Here is a 24,314-nt window from a genome sequence, read left to right on the forward strand (position 1 = left end):
TTAACAGTTGTAACTTACATTGGGCACATTTCAAGACATTTTGGACAGTTTTGAACTCGTTTAGGCAGGTTTAACTCTATTTTCACAGGTTTCAAGTCATTTTTGACACTTTTAGTGTCATTTTATGGTGCATAATTTTAAATAAAAAATCAATTTGAACACATTTCAAGACATTTTGGACAGGTTTTACCTAATTCCGCTCAAGTTTTAAGGTATTTTAGAAAGATTGTCACTCATTTTGGGAGGCTTTTTAGATATTTTGTTCTGCTATTGACTAATTTAGGACACGTTTAAAGTCATTTTGAACAGTTGTAACTTATATTTGGCACATTTCAAGACTTTTGGACAATTTGTAACTCATTGTGCACAAGTTCTAAGTTATTTTTAAACATAAAGTGATTTTGAACAGAACTGAATTGTTTTGGGCACATTTCAAAACATTTTGGACAGTAACTAATTCTGCCCATTTTAACTTATTTTAGACAGATTTTTTTTTTTTTTTTTTTTGCATTTTCTATTCGTGAAAATAACCTGAGCCACATTAATGATGTGAAAGCATTTAAGACATATGGGAACTTTTAATCCTAACTTTCACATCTGTGAGGCTTTAATTCTAAAGATTTTACTTCTCTTTTTAGGTTTAGGCACCACATTAGACCAGACCCAGCTCTAAAACAGTCCTTAAAGCAAAACTTTATGTAGTTTAAACTGCTTTAAGTTAAGTCTCCCTTAACTTTTCCCTTAACTGCCGAGTCGGAAGCTGACATCACGTAGAGACACGAGTGGAACCGAAGTACGTCGGCTGGGTGGGAAACTTTTACGCACGGAGATGCTTCAGTGACTAACAGCGAACGTGCAGCTCAACGCGTCCTGTTCTCTTTATTAACGCGCCGCTGATCTCAGATCCGGATCAGACCGTTAGCTGGACGCACCGAGGCTGAACCGACTCCACATTAAGGTAACTTTTATTTCTAATTTGACAGCTTCGATAGAAACGTGTCTGTGAGCGGCAGAGTTCCGGATTTGCTGCGTAAAAGCTCTCCAAACGTGCACCTGCTGCTGCGCACTGAGCTTTTATCAGCCTTCTGTTCTCTGCATTCACGAAAAGAAGCAAAGCGGCTGTAATTTAATTAGATCAGATGAAGTTACGTCACTTTTCTGTTATAATTTCATAATTGGAGCAGCGACAGGAGGAGGAGTTGCTGCTTTACTGTCTGTCTGGGCGTCGACTGGACTCAGAGCTGAAGGAGCTTCAGACAGATCAGACCTTCACAGCTTCACAGGTGTGAGCTTCAAACCATCACTGAGGATCTTTTCACACCTTAATAACCCCTCAGTGCTCTGGACGTTTATTAATAACGTGCTTCCTGCTTGTTTTCAGGTTAAAGATTCAGAGCTTCTTCTTGTTCTTCTGGTATCTCCTGAGCAGGATGCAGCAGCTGGAGGACGACAAGGTAAGCACTTCCTCTGCTCCTCTGGTTCTCCTTCCACTCGTTTCCTCCTCTCAGAACCAGTTTCACTCTTCAAACAGTTCTGTTCCAGAGGAGCTTCTCTCTGACAGAAGCTCACCTGCTGCAGGTTCCTGTATTTTTCCACTGAGGATGAAGGAACAGTTCAGGACATGACTCAGGCGGTGGAGTGGGACCGGCAGGTTTAGACTTGACTCTGTTCCTGGAGCAGAGAGGTGGGATGAGGGCGAGATCAGGAGAACTGACATGTTAGAGGGCGGAAACAGCAGAGCGAGCTGCAACATTCAACGTTTTACAATCGGCTGAACTCGTCTGCCGCCTCCGAACTGAACTTCTCTGTGGTTTGGGTTGAGAAAAACGTCTGCAGTTGCTTCATCTTCGTGTTTCTGTAGGTTTGGAAATCGTCTGAAATGAGAGGAGTAGCTGCAAGACAGTTTGAGAACAGACAGGTGTCATTGGGGGCATTTTAAACTCATTTAATGCAAGTGTTGTGTCATGTTGAGCAGTTTTTAACTCATTTAAGACTCACATGAGATCTTCTGGACAAGTTTCAAGTCATTTTTGACAGAGTTTAACTCATTTCGGACACGCTGAAGGCAGATTAATGCATTTCAACAGCCTTGCGTAAGAATAAAACATCTCCTGCAGTGGCCTCGTCTTTATGTTACATCATGTTTTGACTTCGTCTGAAACGAGGAGAACAGTTGGAACAGGACATGAATGAAGAGGTTTAAGAAAAGGCAGGTGTCTGTCAAACAATAGACACATTTACAGCCATTCTGAACAAGTTTCAAGCCATTTTGGACAGTTTATAACTCATTTAGGACTCATGTGAGACCCTTTGGACAAGTTTCTAGTTATTTTTGACAGAGTTTAACTCATCTAGGACACGCTGCAGGCAGACTCATGCATCTAAACAGCCTCTTGAGAATAAAGTGTCACCGGTTTATCATTTTGGACAGTTTTTAGCTAATTTTGGACAAATTTGAAGTCATTTTGGGCATTTTGAACTCATTTAATACAGGTTTTATGTCATTTTGAGCTGTTTTAACTAATTTGGACAACTTTTTTGCACATTTTTAGTCACTTTAGACAAATTTCAAGTAATTTTGAGTTGTTTATAACTTATTTTGGACAAATTTGTGTCTTTTGGACAAATTTCAAGTCATGTTTGACAGAGTTGAACTCATGTAGGACACGATGCAGGCAGATTAATGCATCTAAACAGCCTCACATGAGAATAAAACATCACCGGTTGCAGGTTTCTTTATATTTTGACATAGACTGAGACACAGAGAACAGTTAGAAGATGATATGAACGTAGAAGGTTAAGAAAAGCAGTTGACAGTCAAGCAAAGCTGCATGGATGGACACATTTTGGACACTTTTAGAGTATTTTGGACAAGTTTCAATCCTATTTGATGAGTTTTAAGCTAATTCTGGACAAGTTTCAAGTCATTTCTGATAAAGTTTAACTCATTTAGGACACACTGTGAGCAGATTAATGTATTTAAGCAGCCTTGGGTAAGAATAAAACATCTCCTGGAGTTGCTTCATCTTCAGGTTACATCAGGTTTTGACTTCGTAGAGAACAGTTGCAACAGGACATGAATGAAGAGGTTTAAGAAAAGACAGGTGTCTGTCAGACATTTTTAGAGTGTTTTGGACAAACTTCAAGTCACTTTAGGTGTATTTAAACTCATCTGACACAACTTTTATATGATCTGAAGCTGTTTTGAACTCATTCAGGAGAAGTTTCAAGTCATTTTGGTTTAACTTGCAGGCAGATTAATGTATTTAAACAGTCTCATATGAGATTAAAACATCTCTTGCAGTTGCTTCATCTTCAGATTTCATCAGATTTTGACTTTGTCTGAAACTAAGAGAACAGTTGCAACAGGACATGAATGTGGAAGTTTAAGAAATGACAGGTGTCAGTTGAGCAAAGCTGCATGAATGGACGTATTTTCAGTCATTTTGGACACTTTTAGAGTGATCTGGACAAGTTGAAAGCCAATTTGGGCATTTTAAACTCACTAAATACAAATTTTAGGTCATCTTAAGCTGTTTTATGCTCACTTAGGCCAAACATCAGGTCATTCTGGGTCGTTTATAACTCGCTTTAGACACATGTCAGACCATTTAGGAAAGCTTGCAGGCAGATTAATGCATTTAAACAAACTCATATGAGAATAAAACGTCACCGGTTGCAGTTTTCTTCAGGTTTTGACATAATCTGAGACACAGAGAACAGTTAAAAGATGACATGAATGTAGAAGGTTAAGAAAAGACAGGCGTGTGTCGAGCAAAGCTGCACAGATGGACACATTTTAAGGCAATTTGGACAGTTTTCAGCTCATTTTGGACACATTCATTCAGTCATTCAGTCATTTTGGGTCGTTTATAACTCATTTAGTACTCATGTGAGACATTTTGAACACGTTTCAGTTCATTTTTTAAAGAGTTTAACTCGTTAGGACACGCTGCAGACAGATTAATGCATTCAAACAGCCTCATGTAAGAGTACAATGTCGCTGGTTGCAGGTTTCTTTAGGTTTTGACATAATCTGAGACACAGAGAACAGTTAAAAGATGACACGTTTCAAGTCATTTTTGGGTATTTTAAACCTTTTCAATACTAATTTCATGTAGAAGTTTAAGAAAAGCAGTTGATAGTCGATCACAGCTGCATGCTCAATTCTAAAAACATTCACTAAACATTCAGAGTTTGATTATTTCCACATACGTCTGTATATCCTCATGCATCTCTCTGAGTTGTGCAACCATGAGCCCGATCCGCTGTCGGCTGTGAAATGTGTCCTGTTGAGGAATCAGTCGTTAACCTACACGATGCAGCATAAACAGAGTGAAGCCTGAGGCTGTGAGGATGCTGCACAATAAGAGCGTGTCTGTGCAGCTTCAGCGTGTCGGTGCAACACCGAGTCACGCTGCAGGATTCATTCTTACTCAGCCGGACACTCCCTCCAGTTAGAGCCACATCTATCCTCAACCTGAGTCAACAGCAGCAGATCCTGGAGATTAAAATTTCTGTTTCACAACCTCACGCCTAAACGCATCCGCTCTGCTCAGCTGATCGACCAGATGCACCACAGGTTAAGATCATAGACTGTATATATAGTGGACGTAGCATCTGGCTCCAGAATTGAAGCCAACCCGGAAGTGTCAAAAACTTGCAATATCACGCCGTCCGATAGGGTTGGCTCCAAAAAGCGTTTTCGCCATAGACCCCAATTCATCACCGGAAAAAATAAAATTTGATAGACTGATTTTCTGCAGCTGAGGATTTTTTTCCCGTTAGTTTTCATGGTCAAAATGAGAGATCAGGTGGCCGATCTTAAAATAAATCAATACTGAATTTTAAATAAATCATTAAAGTTGGCGGAGCCAGGGGGCGTGGCTATACTTGATTGACAGCAACAGAAGCCTCTGCGGTAAAATGTGGGCGGGATAAGAGAGTCCTCAGCCAATCCTGCCCCGAGTTGCTCTCCGGTCCAGTCTGTTTGATGACGCTTTTTACGTCACTGGCTCCAAAAAATCCAAAACGGCAACCAGGAAGTAGCAAAATCCGGGCTTCATTTTCTCGGCGTTGAAACCAACGGGTGACGTCACGGTTAGTTCACGCCTGGTTAAGATGAAGCAGCACGATGGAGGGGTGTCAGCTTAAAGTTTTAGCTTTATGTTTGCACTGTTTGTCTTTTTAATCACCTCTTCTGTGGATTTGTTCCATAAATTCACGTCTCTTTGTGGAGCTGCAGGTTGTGTTTCTTGTAACGTTCGATAAAAACGTAAAAACCTGCAAATACTGTCATCAGTTTGGCCATTTTAAATGTAATAAATCCAAAAATATTGTAACGGACTGAATTTCAGGTTAGAAATGTGTTAAGTTAAAGACAGTTGAGGAGTTATGGAGTTACGTGAGGTCAGTGAAGGCACCGGCTGGAAAAGGGTGAGATTATCGTTATTGTGGCCATGTTCTGGCTATATTCTCGCGTGTGTGGGAGAGTTTGTTTTTGGCGGAAAAAGACAGGACGAGAACTGAGGTTAGACCCTGTTGTTGTGTCGCTGGCGTTGGCTACGGCCTACAGTAGCTTGTGTTAAGCTGTTAATAAAGCCCATGAAAAGTTGGGAAACGTCTCGTAGCATCACTGAGAGGAACGCTACAATATCATAAATTATCGCGTTAATGGCCTCGCAATAACAAATCTTTGAAAATGTAAATGAGAAAGTTTAAAGGTTAACTAATAAATGTCCTTATTTTTGAACATTACTTCATTTAGATCAACTGTAATTCGTGCCAACACAAAAAAAACGTGTTCAGTGCGGCCAGACGAGGAAAACCCCGTCAGAGTTTCACTTTGACTCCAGAACGGACGTCTCCTTTAAACCTGTAAGAACCGATTTAAACGTCCTCATTAATGAGAGGAAATCCACTTTAATCCAGCAGTTTTTAAATTCTGCTGCTGCTGTTTCACCGCTTTGATGGGATAATTCATTTGTTGTTCGCTTCGTTGTTCGCTCATTAACCCCGGACCGATTTATCACCACGAAGGAGCAGAACTAGCCGTCCGTTCTTTCCTCCTCCCGTCTCATAAAGTCACCAGAACCCGGCGTTCCTCTCCGAAATGTGCATCGTTTTCCTCCTGTCAGCTGATCACCGAGTTATCTGAAAGCAGCACTCAGCTCAGAATGAAACAGAGCGGAGGAGGAAGTGAGAAGTTTCTGAAAAAATGATAAGAGAGAATACTTTAGAACAGTCAGAGCTGATGGTTTAATCAGACAGAAACATGACGAACTAAAACAGAACGAGCAGCAACCAGTAATGTCAGAAGTTATTGGTTGGTTATTAAAGGTCCAGCATTAAAAAATCTGCTGAAAATGTAATAACTGCAGTCGATCATGTAATAATACATAAATATATAAGAGAACCTGGAACTAGACAGAAGATGATGTTCTATGAGTATTATGAAGCTCTACGTTCTGCTGGAGCAACAGTGGAACAAGTTTACATTTAAGATAGTTACTTTTTAGTTAGCAGTACTACTCCTGTGTACTATAATATGTGTAGTACTACTCCTTTATACTATAATATGTGTAGTACTACTCCTTTATACTATAATATGTGTAGTACTACTCCTTTATACTATAATATGTGTAGTACTACTCCTTTATACTATAATATGTGTAGTACTACTCCTGTGTACTATAATATGTGTAGTACTGCTCCTTTATACTATAATATGTGTAGTACTACTCCTGTGTACTATAATATGTGTAGTACTACTCCTGTGTACTATAATATTTGTAGTACTACTCCTTTATACTATAATATGTGTAGTACTACTCCTTTATACTATAATATGTGTAGTACTACTCCTGTGTACTATAATATTTGTAGTACTACTCCTTTATACTATAATATGTGTAGTACTACTCCTTTATACTATAATATGTGTAGTACTACTCCTTTATACTATAATATGTGTAGTACTGCTCCTTTATACTATAATATGTGTAGTACTACTCCTGTGTACTATAATATGTGTAGTACTACTCCTGTGTACTATAATATGTGTAGTACTACTCCTTTATACTATAATATGTGTAGTACTACTCCTGTGTACTATAATATGTGTAGTACTGCTCCTTTATACTATAATATGTGTAGTACTACTCCTGTGTACTATAATATGTGTAGTACTACTCCTTTATACTATAATATGTGTAGTACTACTCCTGTGTACTATAATATGTGTAGTACTACTCCTTTATACTATAATATGTGTAGTACTACTCCTTTATACTATAATATGTGTAGTACTACTCCTTTATACTATAATATGTGTAGTACTACTCCTGTGTACTATAATATGTGTAGTACTACTCCTGTGTACTATAATATGTGTAGTACTACTCCTGTGTATTATAATATGTGTAGTACTACTCCTTTATACTATAATATGTGTAGTACTACTCCTGTGTACTATAATATGTGTAGTACTACTCCTTTATACTATAATATGTGTAGTACTACTCCTGTGTACTATAATATGTGTAGTACTGCTCCTTTATACTATAATATGTGTAGTACTACTCCTGTGTACTATAATATGTGTAGTACTACTCCTGTGTACTATAATATGTGTAGTACTACTCCTGTGTACTATAATATGTGTAGTACTACTCCTTTATACTATAATATGTGTAGTACTACTCCTTTATACTATAATATGTGTAGTACTACTCCTTTGTACTATAATATGTGTAGTACTACTCCTTTATACTATAATATGTGTAGTACTACTCCTGTGTACTATAATATGTGTAGTACTGCTCCTTTATACTATAATATGTGTAGTACTACTCCTTTATACTATAATATGTGTAGTACTACTCCTGTGTACTATAATATGTGTAGTACTACTCCTTTATACTATAATATGTGTAGTACTACTCCTTTATACTATAATATGTGTAGTACTACTCCTTTATACTATAATATGTGTAGTACTACTCCTGTGTACTATAATATGTGTAGTACTGCTCCTTTATACTATAATATGTGTAGTACTACTCCTGTGTACTATAATATGTGTAGTACTACTCCTTTATACTATAATATGTGTAGTACTACTCCTTTATACTATAATATGTGTAGTACTACTCCTTTATACTATAATATGTGTAGTACTACTCCTGTGTACTATAATATGTGTAGTACTACTCCTGTGTACTATAATATGTGTAGTACTACTCCTGTGTACTATAATATGTGTAGTACTACTCCTTTATACTATAATATGTGTAGTACTACTCCTGTGTACTATAATATGTGTAGTACTACTCCTTTATACTATAATATGTGTAGTACTACTCCTGTGTACTATAATATGTGTAGTACTGCTCCTTTATACTATAATATGTGTAGTACTACTCCTGTGTACTATAATATGTGTAGTACTACTCCTTTATACTATAATATGTGTAGTACTACTCCTGTGTACTATAATATGTGTAGTACTACTCCTGTGTACTATAATATGTGTAGTACTACTCCTTTATACTATAATATGTGTAGTACTACTCCTTTATACTATAATATGTGTAGTACTACTCCTGTGTACTATAATATGTGTAGTACTACTCCTTTATACTATAATATGTGTAGTACTACTCCTGTGTACTATAATATGTGTAGTACTGCTCCTTTATACTATAATATGTGTAGTACTACTCCTGTGTACTATAATATGTGTAGTACTACTCCTGTGTACTATAATATGTGTAGTACTACTCCTGTGTACTATAATATGTGTAGTACTACTCCTTTATACTATAATATGTGTAGTACTACTCCTTTATACTATAATATGTGTAGTACTGCTCCTTTATACTATAATATGTGTAGTACTACTCCTTTATACTATAATATGTGTAGTACTACTCCTTTATACTATAATATGTGTAGTACTACTCCTTTATACTATAATATGTGTAGTACTACTCCTTTATACTATAATATGTGTAGTACTACTCCTTTGTACTATAATATGTGTAGTACTACTCCTTTATACTATAATATGTGTAGTACTACTCCTGTGTACTATAATATGTGTAGTACTGCTCCTTTATACTATAATATGTGTAGTACTACTCCTTTATACTATAATATGTGTAGTACTACTCCTGTGTACTATAATATGTGTAGTACTACTCCTTTATACTATAATATGTGTAGTACTACTCCTTTATACTATAATATGTGTAGTACTACTCCTTTATACTATAATATGTGTAGTACTACTCCTTTATACTATAATATGTGTAGTACTGCTCCTTTATACTATAATATGTGTAGTACTACTCCTTTATACTATAATATGTGTAGTACTACTCCTTTATACTATAATATGTGTAGTACTACTCCTGTGTACTATAATATGTGTAGTACTACTCCTTTATACTATAATATGTGTAGTACTACTCCTTTATACTATAATATGTGTAGTACTACTCCTGTGTACTATAATATGTGTAGTACTGCTCCTTTATACTATAATATGTGTAGTACTACTCCTGTGTACTATAATATGTGTAGTACTACTCCTTTATACTATAATATGTGTAGTACTACTCCTTTATACTATAATATGTGTAGTACTACTCCTGTGTACTATAATATGTGTAGTACTACTCCTTTATACTATAATATGTGTAGTACTACTCCTTTATACTATAATATGTGTAGTACTACTCCTTTATACTATAATATGTGTAGTACTACTCCTTTGTACTATAATATGTGTAGTACTACTCCTTTATACTATAATATGTGTAGTACTACTCCTGTGTACTATAATATGTGTAGTACTGCTCCTTTATACTATAATATGTGTAGTACTACTCCTTTATACTATAATATGTGTAGTACTACTCCTGTGTACTATAATATGTGTAGTACTACTCCTTTATACTATAATATGTGTAGTACTACTCCTTTATACTATAATATGTGTAGTACTACTCCTTTATACTATAATATGTGTAGTACTACTCCTTTATACTATAATATGTGTAGTACTGCTCCTTTATACTATAATATGTGTAGTACTACTCCTTTATACTATAATATGTGTAGTACTGCTCCTTTATACTATAATATGTGTAGTACTGCTCCTTTATACTATAATATGTGTAGTACTACTCCTTTATACTATAATATGTGTAGTACTACTCCTTTATACTATAATATGTGTAGTACTACTCCTTTATACTATAATATGTGTAGTACTACTCCTTTATACTATAATATGTGTAGTACTACTCCTTTATACTATAATATGTGTAGTACTACTCCTGTGTACTATAATATGTGTAGTACTGCTCCTTTATACTATAATATGTGTAGTACTACTCCTTTATACTATAATATGTGTAGTACTACTCCTGTGTACTATAATATGTGTAGTACTACTCCTTTATACTATAATATGTGTAGTACTACTCCTTTATACTATAATATGTGTAGTACTACTCCTGTGTACTATAATATGTGTAGTACTGCTCCTTTATACTATAATATGTGTAGTACTACTCCTGTGTACTATAATATGTGTAGTACTACTCCTTTATACTATAATATGTGTAGTACTACTCCTTTATACTATAATATGTGTAGTACTACTCCTGTGTACTATAATATGTGTAGTACTACTCCTTTATACTATAATATGTGTAGTACTACTCCTTTATACTATCGTATTCAAAGGTCAAAGGTTCTTTATTGTTATATCATTCCACATTTGCACATGAAACAATACAAAACTACACCCTGGTCCCGGTTTCAGCCATAAGACAAAATAAAAACACTTTCATAAAGACAATATAAGTATAAAGAGACGCACTAATATATACAAACCTACAACATAAATATATGTGCAGTGAACCATCAGTTAGTGCAATGTTTAGTAGATAAAGTGCAGTGTGTGTATGAATGTGTGTGCCTGTTTGCGTGTGTGCATGTATCATCCATCCATCATCCATCCATCCATCATCCATCCATTTATCCATCCATCCATCCATCCATCCATCATCCATCCATTTATCCATCCATCCATCCATCCATCCATCATCCATCCATTTATCCATCCATCATCCATCCATCCATCATCCATCCATCCATCCATCATCCATCCATTTATCCATCCATCATCCATCCATCCATCATCCATCCATCCATCCATCATCCATCCATTTATCCATCCATCATCCATCCATCCATCATCCATCCATCCATCCATCCATCATCCATCCATCCATCCATCATCCATCCATTTATCCATCCATCATCCATCCATTTATCCATCCATCATCCATCCATCCATCATCCATCCATCCATCCATCCATCATCCATCCATCCATCCATCATCCATCCATTTATCCATCCATCATCCATCCATCATCCATCCATCCATCCATCCATCATCCATCCATCCATCCATTTTTGTCAGTTTGTGTTTTGCTTTATTTGTTGTTTTGTGTATCGATTTGTTGTTTTTTGTCTCTTTTTAGTCTTTTGTTCATTTTTTGTCACTTTATAACTTTTTGCCTCTTTTTTGTTTTGTTCCGTGTCATTTGCATAATTTTTTGTCATTTTGTGTCTCATTTTTGTAATATTTTGTCTTGTTTTGGGGTTTTTTTGGTATTTTTTGTCTTTTTTAGTTGTTTTGATCATAAAGTAAATCCTGTGTGGTTCAGTTCCAGATGATTAAGTGTTGTGTTCGTTTGTAGACACTCTGTGATCTGGAAGTTGTAATGTGGAAATGATAAACTGAGGATGAATGTTGTTGAAATTTCACTTTTTTTCTTCAGAAATTTCAAATCGTTCATGGTGTTTTGTGAAAAATAATTCCTTAAATGTGAACATTGTCAGAGTGGACTTTTTTTGCACTAAAACAAAGGGAAAACTTGTGGTTATTTATAGGTTATTATGCCGTGCTTTTACTGCTCTCTTTAGATCAAACTGGGCTGAATGTGGCTCTGAACTAAAATGAGTTTAACACCTCTGCATTCTGCAGAGGGATTAACGTCAGGTGAGCCCAGAGCGCTTTAATTCTGAGAGCAGCGGGAGTAAACAACGGGATTCTGACTGCTTCCCTTTAGCTCCTTATGTGAAATACCCCCGTGTGGTTGTGTCGTAACGCTTCGGCTCCACGGCAGCAGCACAAAACAAGGCTCATTGTGTTTTAATGATCAGAGTGGCAGCAACAACGGGAGCCTTGTGGAGGCAGGAACCGGCTGTACCCGACCACTAAACTCCTGTCTCTGTCCCCAACAGCCCAAGAAGAAGGTGACGCTCTACCTTCTCTTCTGCGTCTCCACGGCCGTCATCGGATCGCTGCAGTTCGGATACAACACCGGAGTCATCAATGCACCTGAGCAGGTGTGTGTGTGAAGGAAATACCACCCAGAACGACCCCATTTATCAGCCACAAACCATGAAAACACAAGGAATGATCAAGTTTACAAGTTTCTGGTGAAGATATCATCTGTGATGTTTGGTTCAAGAGTGGAGGTGCTCTATAATAGTTAAAGTTGCTCTATATATTTGCTAAAGTTGCTCTAAAATGAGTTAAAGTAGCTTTAAAATTAGTTAAAGTTGCTCTATATGATCTAAAGTTGCTCTACATTAGTAGAAGTTGCTCTAAAAGAGTTTAAAGTTGCTCTATATTAATTAAAGTTGCTCTACATTAGTTGAAGTTGCTCTAAAGGAGTTTAAAGTTGCTCTATATTAATTAAAGTTACTCTATATTAGCTAAAGTTGCTCTAAAATGAGTTAAAGTAGATTTAAAATTAGTTGAAGTTCCTCTACATTAGTTGAAGTTGCTCTAAAGGAGTTTAAAGTTGCTCTATATTAGCTAAAGTTGCCCTATATTAGAAAAAGTTGCTCTATATTAGTTAAAAGTTAGTCAAAACGTGTCTTTAACTGTGTTAATGATGAATCAGTTCATCATTAACACAGTTAAAGACACGTTTTGTGTTTATTCTGTAATATTCTGACCTGAACCAGCAGTTCTTCTTCTTTTAAACTCATCAGAGAAGCTGCACTGCCCCCATGTGGAGGAAAGAGAAACTGCAACGAATCATAGAGTAGATTCGGTAGTGTACAGGTGTAGTAGTAGTAGTAGTAGTACCTCCAGCTCCAGATCTCAGGTGGTTCCTGACCTTTTCTTCTTTGTTCTGGCTCTCCAGAAGCTGCGTAAGTTCTTCCAGAACGTCTCCATGGACCGCTACGGGGAACCGTTCAGTCCTGGAACCACCACCATGGTGTGGAGCTTCGCCGTGGCCATCTTCAGCGTGGGAGGGATGATCGGATCGTTCTCCGTGGGGACCATGGTCAACACATTTGGCAGGTAGGTGGGACGTTCTGGAGGAGAACCAGCAAGAACAGTTCATTATTTAACACTTCTACTGAAAGTGAAGGATTCGTTTCCTTTAAAATTCTCAAACGTTGAGTCGTTTCAACACTTCAGAAAAACATCTGGACTGATGTTTGAACAAAACCAGACATTTAATTGCAAATATCTGTTAATTAATGATGTTTTTGCTAATTTAAATACAGTAAAGCGGGACAATTTTCTGGTCAAACATTGTAAAAGAATGATTTGCTATTTTAAATTATAATGTTGACATTTACAGTTTGTTCTTGTTTATTTATGGTTAACAAGGAAAATAATAGTTCATTTTTCTGTGATTTTAGCGGTTGTTATCTTTTATTTAACCAAATAACAGTCAAATTTTAAAATCCTTATTACACACAGTATTTCTTTCAGATAACTGCAAATATCTGTTAAATAATGATAGTTTTGCTGATCTAAAACCACAAAAAAATGCAATTTTAATGATTTACTATTTATAAAACTATACATATAGACATTATTTACAGTTTTTGCTTTTTCATTTATGGTTAACAAGGAAATAATAATTTATTTTTCTATGATTTTACTATTTACTATTATTCGTAATTTAACAAAAATAGGAAAAAAATGTTTTAAATTCTTATTATGCAGATTTTATCTTTCCAAAAGTAGCAAATGTGTGTAAAATAATGATGTTTTTGTTGATTTAAATACAGTAAAAGTGTGTATTTTTATGGTCAAGCATTTTAAAGAATGAAGTCTGATTCATAAAAATGCAGATTTTTGATGTGGACATTCAGAGTTGGGGGTAATTTTTGTGATATTTCTGCGTCTTTATCTTATTTGTAAATGAACAAATCTTTGAAAATCTGTAAAATAACAGGAAATAGCTCTAAATGTTGAGCTGAAACGGTCATTTTTAAGCTGTAGGTTGCAGAATGAATGAAGAATCAGACCGACGCTGTGTTTTCTCTCTGGTCTCCAGGAGGAAGTCCATGCTGCTCTCCAACATCCTGGCTCTGATCGGTGGAGGTCTGATGGGACTCTCCACCCTCAGTCAGTCCTTTGAGATGGTGATCGTGGGCCGGCTGGTCATCGGCATCTTCTGCGGTTTGTGCACCGGTCTGACGCCGATGTACGTCGGAGAGATTTCCCCCACCGCCGTCAGAGGGGCCTTCGGGACGCTGCACCAGCTGGGCGTCGTCATCGGCATCCTGGTGGCTCAGGTAGGAGAAGATCGTCCAAAAAAAAGAATGAAATACACCCCCTGTCAAAAGTTTTAGGACAGGTTCTCATTTATTTGAATGAGAACGTGTCCTAAAACTTTTGACAGGGGGTGCAGAAGGAGTCGTCGTGCCGCTGTCATTTCATGGAAAATATTTTATTATTTGCATTTCTTTTAACAGTAAACAAAATGTTGTACGAGTAGAATAAGTGAGTAAAATGTATTTATATAGCACCTTTCACAGATACAAAATCACAACAACAAAACAAAGATAAAACAAAAACAACAACGCTAAAACTTTAAAGGAGGGAAATCCTGAAACTGAATTCATGTTTGGTAATTATGATCAGGAGTGATAATGGTTAAAAAGTAGTCATTAAAGTGGAAAAATTTTTGTAGGGCTGGACCCGAATATCCGAATGTTTATTCTGAATATTAATGTTGTTGTTTTCTGCGTTCAGATCTTCGGTCTGGAGTTCCTGCTGGGTTCAGACTCCCTGTGGCCTCTTCTTCTGGCCCTCACCATCGTTCCTGCCATCCTGCAGAGCATCATGCTGCCGTTCTGCCCTGAAAGTCCTCGATACCTGCTGATCGTCCTCAACCAGGAGGAGGAGGCCCGGAAAGGTCCGTTCTTCTTCTACACTGGGGGTGTCAAACATGTGGTCCACGGGCCAAAAGCGGTCCTCCAGAGGGTCCAATCCGGCCCTCAAAGTGTAAAAATTCCAGAGAAGACATTAACTGCAGATTGTAAATTAGTAAAACGATGAATTTAAAATAATTTCTAGACCGTGACAACTTGTTTGGATCATGAAGTGAAATAGTCGATTGTTCTTTTGTCATTTTGTGTCTCATTTTTGTAACATTTTGTCTTGTTTTTGTTGTTTTTTCGTCTTTTTTGTCTGATTTTTGTTGTTTGTCTCCTGTTTTTGTCATATTGTGTTTCCATTTTGTCTCGCTTGTAGAGTTTTTTTTGTCAATTTTTGTGTCTTTTTGTTCCTTTGTTGGACATTTTTTGTCTCATTTGTGTCCATTTTTTTGTCACTTTGTAACCTTTTTGTCAAATTTTTTTGTCTCTTGTTTTGTTTTGTGTTGCTTGTCTCCTTTTTGGTCATTTTGTGTCTCATTTTTGTAATATTTTGTCTTGTTTTTGTTTGATTTTTGTCATTTTGTTTCTTGTTTTTGTCGTTTTGTGTTTCCTTTTTGTCTCACTTCTTTTTTTGTCAATTTTCTGTCATTTTGTTTCTTTCTTTCACATTTTTTGTCTCGTTTATGTCCATGTTTTTGTCACTTTGTAACTTTTTGTCAAATTTTTTGTCGCTTTTTTGTTTCGTGTATTGTTGTCGTTATGTTTTTTGTTTTATTGTTTTCCTTTTGTCTCGCTCGTGTTTTTTTGTCTTATTTTTGTCATTTTAAGTTTTGCTTTATTCGTTGTTTTGTGTATCGTTTGTGTCATTTGTGCAATTTTTTGTCTCTTTTTTGTTTTGTTTCGTGTCACTTGTCTCCTTTTTGGTCGTTTTGTGTCTAACTTTTGTAATGTTTTGCCTTTTTCTTGTTGCTTTTTTGCCTTTTAACTCCTTCTCGTCTCTGCAGCTCTGGTGCGACTCCGCGGCTCTGAAGACGTGAGCGACGACATCCAGGAGATGAAGGAGGAAGGCATGAAGATGGCCCTGGAGAAGAAGGTCACCGTCCTGGAGATCTTCAGGTCTCCAAACTACCGGCAGCCCATCATCATCGCCATCATCCTGCAGCTCTCCCAGCAGCTGTCCGGCATCAACGCCGTGAGTAGAATCAGTCTGAACCTGTAAAGGAGCATTCACTGAGACGATGCCGGCGTTTGTGACGAGCCGAGCCGATCGACCGGAACAAACGCCGGGGGTCGGCGGAGGAGACGGCTCTGGTGTTTAACAGATATTTGGTTAATGAGGTCACGTAAACCCCGCTGCCCACATTCGTCAGCGTCTGACCGGAGTGAAGCAGCTGCAGCCTCCGGCCAGAAGCTGCAGCATCGACTGAACTCCGCTTCCACAGTCATGACCCACATGAGCAGCAGGAACAAACCAGAGCTGGTCCTCAAGCTGTGCAGCGAAACGAATCCTCGGAGAGTCAGGAAGGAAAAGAACACACCAGCAGCAGAGAGAAGCTCAGCGGCTAAATAAACACTTTACAAAGACGGTGTTAAAAATTCAAGATCCCAAGTAGAAACTCAATGAACCAAAGTGAAAATAAAGAGAGTCCAGCAAAACATAAAGAGACATGAAATACCTCCATGCTACACTGTCAGGACGATGCATTCACTCTAATGATCATCTCACAAATTCAGTCATTTTGGACAAATTCTAAGTCATTTTTGAAAATATTTCTCTAATTTTGGACAGTTTTTGAATCATTTTTGGACACTTTGGAGTCATTTTGGACGAGCTTCAACTTATTTTAGAACAATTGTGAGACGTTTCTTTGAATTCTTCGCAAATTTTCAGTCATTTAGGACAAATTTTGAATCATTTTGAATGAGTTAAGAGTCATTTTCTGGTTTCCTCTTCTTCCAGCTTGTGCAGACTGGGACTCATCTGGTCAGCCAGTATTTTGGTTCATCCTCAGACATTCATGCTGCATCTAGAAATGTCTTCAACACATTTTGCTTCTCTGTCAGGGCTATGCATCCACTGCGGTAGTTCTGGTCAGGTTCACACCAAACATGCAACAAGAAGAGGAAACCAGGATGTACAAAGTGACTCTTAACTCGTCCAAAATGACTCAAAATTTGTCCAAAATGGCTCAAAATCTGTAAAGAATTTTGAGAAATAACTCAAAGTTTCTCTAAAATGATCTGAAGTTTGTCCAGATTGACTTAAAAGTCCCCAAAACTGACTACAAATGTGTCCAAAATCAGAGAAATATTTTAAAAAATGACTCAGAATTTGTCCAAAATGACTGAATTTATGAGTTTAAAATCACGTGACAGTAGAATGAATGCATCGTCCTGACAGTGAAGCAGGATTCCTGCAGATGTTTGCTTATCGCTGGTTTTGATCTTGAGCTTATTGATTTTCCCTTTAGAGGCTAATAACTCCCTGAATGCAGGTTTAAGTTGAAGCGGTTGAATGATATTTCTGGACAGTATTGACTCCTGTTTCTTCTGCTTTCAGGTGTTTTATTACTCGACTGGAATCTTCCAAACTGCCGGCGTCACTCAGCCCATCTACGCCACCATCGGTGCTGGCGTCGTGAACACCGTGTTCACCGTGGTCTCTGTGAGTTTCTGACTCTTTGGGAGTTTTAATCCCGTTTTATTTTTATTTTTCTGACTGGTTTTATCCTCCTGATCGCAGCTCTTCCTGGTCGAGCGGGCCGGACGTCGGACGCTGCACCTGATTGGTCTGGCCGGGATGGCGATCTGCGCCCTCGTCATGACCATCTCCCTGTCTCTGGTGGTAAGTGGGCTTCCTGTTGGTCCGTTCCTTCAAAATAAAAGCCCTCCTCTGACTCTTTTGTTCCTGTGAGCAGAAGGCCACCCCGTCCCTCAGCTACCTGGCCATTGTGGCCGTCTTCGGCTTCGTCGCCAGCTTCGAGATGGGTCCGGGTCCGATCCCCTGGTTCATCGTGGCCGAGCTCTTCTCCCAGGGGCCCCGACCGGCCGCCATGGCCATCTCCGGCTGCTCCAACTGGACCGCCAATTTCCTGGTGGGGCTCGGCTTCCCCAAACTGGAGGTAATTATCTCACGTTTTAACCCTATAGGAGGAATTCAACTTTCAACTTTCAGGGGTTGTTTAGACTGTGGTTTACTGATATTATAGGGCATGCTGTATTTTAAAAATCACCACAATTAAACTATTTATCAGTCAGAAACTATAGAAACTGAAAGAATTATTGGATTTCCATTTTTTAACCTTCTCAGTCGCAAGCGTCTACCGATAAAATTAACCAAATCTGACCTTGAAATCCAGATATTTTGTCAAGATCATTTTATTTTACATGTCTCTTCTAAAAAATCTGCCCAAAATTAACCGTTTGCTCAAATCAGATTCTGTAAAAAACTAAAAATTCTATGATCCCTGCTGCAATAATTAAGGCATTAATGACTCAGCTGTGACCAACAGCCACGTAAGAAAAATTCAGAGTTTTCAGGTTAACTACAGGCAGTGTTTCCACAGAGCAGAGAGGAGAAAATGGAAGTAGATAGATATCTGTAACATGTGGAGACAAAAAGAGAGAAAAATGACACACAAAAAGAGGAAAAAGAGATGCAAAACGGTAGAAAGAAACTGTCTCAAAGACAAAAAAAATGAAACAAGTGGGACAGAAAACAACATAAAACAAGACATTATAAGACGACAGAGACAAAACTGTCATAAAAGACACAAAATGAACTAAACAAGACACAAAACAAATGAAACAAGACGAAAAGAGACAAAAATAAGACACAAAATGAGAAACAATGGAAAAGAGACAAAACCATCCTAAAATGTGTCAAAATGACACAAGGAAGACAGAAAGCAACAAAAAAACAAGACACAAAATTACTGCAAAGAGACAACTGTGATTAGAAGACACTAAAAGAACAAAAAAAGACACAAAAGTAACCAAAGAAGACAAAACATGAGAAAAAAAGGTGCAAAACAATAGAAAGGGGAAATAACTGCCTTAAAAAGACTCAAAACGACACAAGTGATACAGAAAACAACAAAAACAAGACACAGAAGTACCGCAAAGAGACACAACTGTGATTAAAAGACACCAAGTGAACAAAACAAGACACAAAATGAGAAAAAATACAGATGCACATCGATAGAAAAGAGACAAAATGTCTCAAAGAGACTCAAAATGAAACAAGTGAGACAGAAAACAAGACATGAGACGACAAAAGAGAAAACTGTCATGAAAAGACACAAAATATAATCAAAGAATACATAATATGAGAAAACTGAGACACAAAATGAGAATTTAAACATGCAAAACAATAGAAAGACGACAAATTGCCTCAAAAAGAGATAAAAAGGTTAAAAAAAATGGAGACACACTAAAGTCTCTAAACTGTTTACGGAAGCTGTAAAGTGTAATAGTGAAAGAGAAAGTGATAAAGAACATCTCTTCTTCTTCTTCCTCTCAGGAACTGTGCGGTCCGTACGTCTTCCTCATCTTCATGGTCCTCCTCATCCTCTTCTTCATCTTCACCTACCTGAGGGTTCCTGAGACCAAAGGCAGGACCTTCGACGACATCGCTCAGGGATTCGCCGCCAGCGCCGGGAAGTCGTCTCCGTCCACGGTGCCGGAATCGGTAACCGTTCCTCTACCGGACAGCAAAGAACCGGCGCCCATGTCCCCCACAGAGAGGTTCCCCATGGTGGATCTGCCTCCAGAGAAACAGTGAAGAACCTCAGAGCTACACCTGGAACACTGGAAGCACGACTCAGTGTACTAACGAGATTTTATTAATTTATGTTCTTAGGAGCCGTTTTTAAAGTTAAACAGCCTTTTTTTAAAAGATCCTCACTTAGAGATGCTTAAAGAATTGACAGAGTTCCCAGTAATCTGCTTTAAACAGTGTTTGCTGACAGGCCAGCTCCTGGTTCTGCCCCGTAAGAGGATCAGAACGGGTTTAATGTTCAGTCGCAGCTCCTCAGCTCCCCTCAGTGTTGGAAGGTCGCAGGATTTAGGGCTTTCATGGAATGAGGTCAGGCCTGAAAAGCCGGTTTTGGAGCCCAAAGCTTGACCCAAAAAGACTGAATAACTGCCCTCTGAGCTGCTGGAGGGAAACATGGAGGTAGAAGAGCCAACATGGAGGCTGCAGAACCAACATGGAGGCTGCAGAGCCAACATGGAGGCTGCAGAGCCAACATGGAGACTGCAGAACCAACATGGAGGCTGCAGAACCAACATTGAGGCTGCAGAACCAACATGGAGGCTGTAGAGCCAACATGGAGACAATAGAACCAACATGGAGGATCTCTGACACTCAGGAGCAGGAAAAAGCACTAAACTTAGAACCTTAGAACAAATATATTTCAGTATTTAGACGATTTTTAAAGTATTGTCACATTGTAGAAACCTCCGGATGTTTGGGTTTCTGCAGCGTTTGTGTTCTTTCTACACGATTTGTCTTTTTAGCTTCTATGTTCAAGAAGAAAAGTGAACTCAAACACATCCGGCTGCAGCTTTTCTGCTCCTTTGTTCTAAAACAAAACCGTCACAATTCTTATTTCCCATCAAGAGGACATTGTTTACTCTGATTTACGGCTTCTTAGAGATCATTTTTCACTTTATTTAAAGAGTTTTTTGAGTAGAAACATGAGAGAAACTCTGAAAAGGCTTTTTTGCTTTGTAAAACATTTTTTTTATTTCCCCTATAAAACCACTTCAATCATCCCAGAATGATTTGTTCTTTCTAAATAGAGTTAATCGAGCCATCTGCTAAAAGTTCCTGTATTTATTCAGCATATATTACAGAAAAACTAGATATACACTAGATTGATTGGCTCAGCTTCCACACCAATGGTAGCATTTTTATTCCATGTTTTATTTCTTGTTTGCTAACCCTACTCTAATCACAGTAACAGGGTTGCTAATCCATGCTAATGTGATCTTTTTCTCAGCAGTAGAAGCTAGATATTTAGCTAGCTGTTACTGCTGACCAAGAGGACAAACTGACTGATGGAAAACAGTCCAAAGAATGAGTCTGATCCTGATAATATGAGGTAGAGGGAGACATTCAATCAAGGCTGACAATGGATGAAAATATAAAAAATAGAAGAGAGGGCATAGCTTTGCTCTACACATTCTTTAGGAAAACTGTTTGATGATGTAAACGACAAAACCAAGACATAAAACGACCAAACAAGGCACAAAACAACAAAAAAAGACAGAAAACAACAAAAAAAGACAGAAAACAACAAAAACTAGATACAAAATAACAAAACGAGACAGAAAACAACAAAAACAACACACAAAACGATCTGAATATCATTTTACTCCAGCATCATCCAGCTTTACTCGTACAATAAATTGAGCATGTTCTTCAAAATGAGCAGAAACAGAAAGATTTGGTTGCATAAAAAAACCAACTGCGTGAAAAGATGTTTAATAAAAACAAGTTTTCTGTCTGCAGCTGTTGTTGGTTTGACCATTAAATTGGCACCACAAAGATCGGAATGAACTAAATTCTTTTTTTTAAAGGTTTTTCTAAATTATTTTTAATTTTCTCTGCAGGTGTGCCAGCCTGAAGTCATTCTAGAGCGATTCAATCTTTCTAAATTTAGATTTTCAAGTAATTTGCTGCAGTTTTTTTTCCATATTTATCACAGAAAAACTAAATATTGCGGTTTGTTTTGATATAAAATGAGCAGAAATAGTAAAAAAAAACTGAAAAAGAAGATTTTGTTGCAAAAACAAACCAGTTGTAGGAAAATATTTCAGCTGCAGAGACGATGATGACGGATAAAAACATTCTGAGCAAAGATCTGAATGAATGACGTGAGAAAAGCTTTTTTCTAAATGATTTTTAATGTTCTCTGCACATGCGCTCCCCTGCAATCATTCCAGAGTGATTCAGTCTTTCTAAATTGAGATTTCCGAGTAATTAGCTGCAGTTTGTTTCTCTGTTTATTTGTGTTGATAAAGAACCGCGATGGCTTTGTGTGAGTCTGACGCCGCCACAGAAAGTTAACCTCCTCAGTTTTAGGATTTCACTGCAGGTTTTGTTTGTTTACAGCGAATATTAGAGTTGGATTCAAACCTCAGGAGGCCGAATGTGAAGCTGCATGAAGCTTCCAGCTGTTAGAACATCTGTCCATCCATCATGTACTTGAAGCTCCTTCGACATCTCCAGTAAAACTCCTTTACATCTCTAAACTAGTGTCTGTATCTGAGGCTTCTGGTGCTGAAAACACTAAGTGATCTGTATTTATTTGAGCTGAAAATACATCCTTCTTGTGTCTAATGGTGTGAAATGATATCAGCAGTGTAACGTTCCATTAATGTTGTCTGAATGTTCTTGTGGCTGATGGGAATGTCTGAGCTTTGCTTCGTTTTTGCACTTTGACGTCTTTCTAACGACGGATTCTGTTGTTTCCTGTAAATACGCTTTCTGGTTGTTTCTTCTTCTGTTCTGGTTCCTCTGATTCTCCGTCTGATGCACTGATGCCGCTCTGCATCTCCACAATGTTCACTTTTGTTTTGTGTATATTTGGTTGTTGTAAATAAACAGAAGTCACGTCCAGTTGCTGCTTTTCTCCTTTTTTTTTCTGATTCTCTCTGAGCCAGTCTCGCTTTGAGAAGCTAAAAAGAAGCTTTCTATGTTTTCAGGAAAGATTTGACCTGACATGAGCAGAAATAGAAGTTTTTCTGTTCATAAATCCTTTATTTAAACTCAGAACACACCAACAAACAGATGCTTCATTAAAGAAAAACAAAAGTAAAAGATATCAGCACATAAATGAAACGCTTTGATAACAGCGACTGTAAAATATTAAATATGTGACTAATGACTCTCATTGATCAGTGTTTGCTATATTTTAAAAACCCCTCAGTAAACCTATTTCAGTCAGAAACTGTAAAAACTGAAAAAAATACTGGATTTTCAATGTTTTAAACTAATTATCTACGATGCTTCTGTCTATAAAATGAACCAAATCTGACCTTGAAATCATGATTTTTTCAGCAAGATAAGGTTATTCTACGTGTCTTATTTAAAAATGTGCCTAAAATGAATCATTTCCTCAAATCAGATTTTGTAAAAAACAAAAAATTCTGTGATCCCTGCTGCATCAATTAAGCCATTAATGGCTCAGCTGTGACCATCAGTCATTTAATAAAAATTCAGAGTTTTCAGGTTAATGCAGGCAGTGTTTCCACAGAGCAGCGAGGAGACGAGATAGGAATAAAAAACGCAAATTAAAAATATAAATAATCAAATATCTTCAACATGTGGAGACACAAAGAGAGAAAGTGAAACACAAAATAAGAAAAAATAGCAAAGTGAGACAGAAAAAATAAAAACAAGACATAACAAGATGACAAAGACACAAAACTGTGAGGCGAAAACAAAAAGAAGACACCAAATGACAAAAAAAGAGACAAAACTGTCATGAAAAGACATTAAATGAACAAAATGAGACACAAAACAAATGAAACAAGACAGAAAATGAGACACAAAATGAGAAAAAAGATGCAAAATGATAGACAGGAGACAGCTAAAATGGCTCAATAGCGCCACCTGGAAAATTTCAAACAGGAATAACGACCAGTACGTGTCTCCTGCAGCTATGAAATTTGGTAAGAATACGTAACTCGTCAAGACGCACAAAAATGTAATTGAAACCCATACCTAAAACACAACAGGAAGTCGGCCATTTTGAATTATGTGACATAATGTGACCAGTAAGGACGTGAGGATCCAACCAACGCCGCTCGTAGCTTTAATTTTGAATTTATTTTCCATAAAAATTAGGATTTAATTGCATTATATCTTACACAGTGTGTGTTAAACTGGCTCAGCGTAAACAGCAGTGAATCTATAAATAGCAGTAAAGTAAAACCTACTTAGAGCCTCATAAATAAATTAAACTCTGCTTCCAGAGTACACAGCAATCAGGATTATATCTAAGGGCTTCAGTTGGTTATTTAAGATATAAAATGTCATCATAGTTATAGAAAAGTTGTCTCTTTAAGTGTTCTTTGACATAAATAT

The 24,314-nt window shown here is 37.4% G+C and overlaps 1 protein-coding gene across 1 annotated transcript; it reads left to right on the forward strand.

Moving 5' to 3' along the window:
• The first annotated feature begins 789 nt into the window (after nucleotides 1–789).
• Nucleotides 790–22,844, forward strand: slc2a3b (solute carrier family 2 member 3b). The gene is made up of 12 exons (XM_022201155.2): nucleotides 790–958; nucleotides 1,182–1,283; nucleotides 1,382–1,454; nucleotides 12,326–12,430; nucleotides 13,240–13,400; nucleotides 14,392–14,632; nucleotides 15,093–15,255; nucleotides 16,222–16,409; nucleotides 17,778–17,882; nucleotides 17,961–18,062; nucleotides 18,136–18,339; nucleotides 19,740–22,844. Exons 3-12 carry the CDS (start codon nucleotides 1,431–1,433, stop codon nucleotides 19,998–20,000), a joined length of 1,554 nt encoding a protein of 517 aa, XP_022056847.1. The 5' UTR covers nucleotides 790–958; nucleotides 1,182–1,283; nucleotides 1,382–1,430; the 3' UTR covers nucleotides 20,001–22,844.
• The last annotated feature ends 1,470 nt before the right edge of the window (nucleotides 22,845–24,314 follow it).

Source organism: Acanthochromis polyacanthus, chromosome 12 (assembly GCF_021347895.1).
Source record: "Acanthochromis polyacanthus isolate Apoly-LR-REF ecotype Palm Island chromosome 12, KAUST_Apoly_ChrSc, whole genome shotgun sequence".
NCBI classification, from domain to species: Eukaryota; Metazoa; Chordata; class Actinopteri; family Pomacentridae; genus Acanthochromis; species Acanthochromis polyacanthus.

Excerpts from the sequence above, each read along its gene's own strand:
- slc2a3b (XM_022201155.2), top strand. The coding sequence starts at position 1,431 with ATGCAGCAGCTGGAGGACGACAAG. Across the intron at positions 14,633-15,092 it reads TCGGCATCCTGGTGGCTCAG|ATCTTCGGTCTGGAGTTCCT; the intron begins GTAGGAGAAGAT and ends TTCTGCGTTCAG. Across the intron at positions 17,883-17,960 it reads CCGTGTTCACCGTGGTCTCT|CTCTTCCTGGTCGAGCGGGC; the intron begins GTGAGTTTCTGA and ends TCCTGATCGCAG.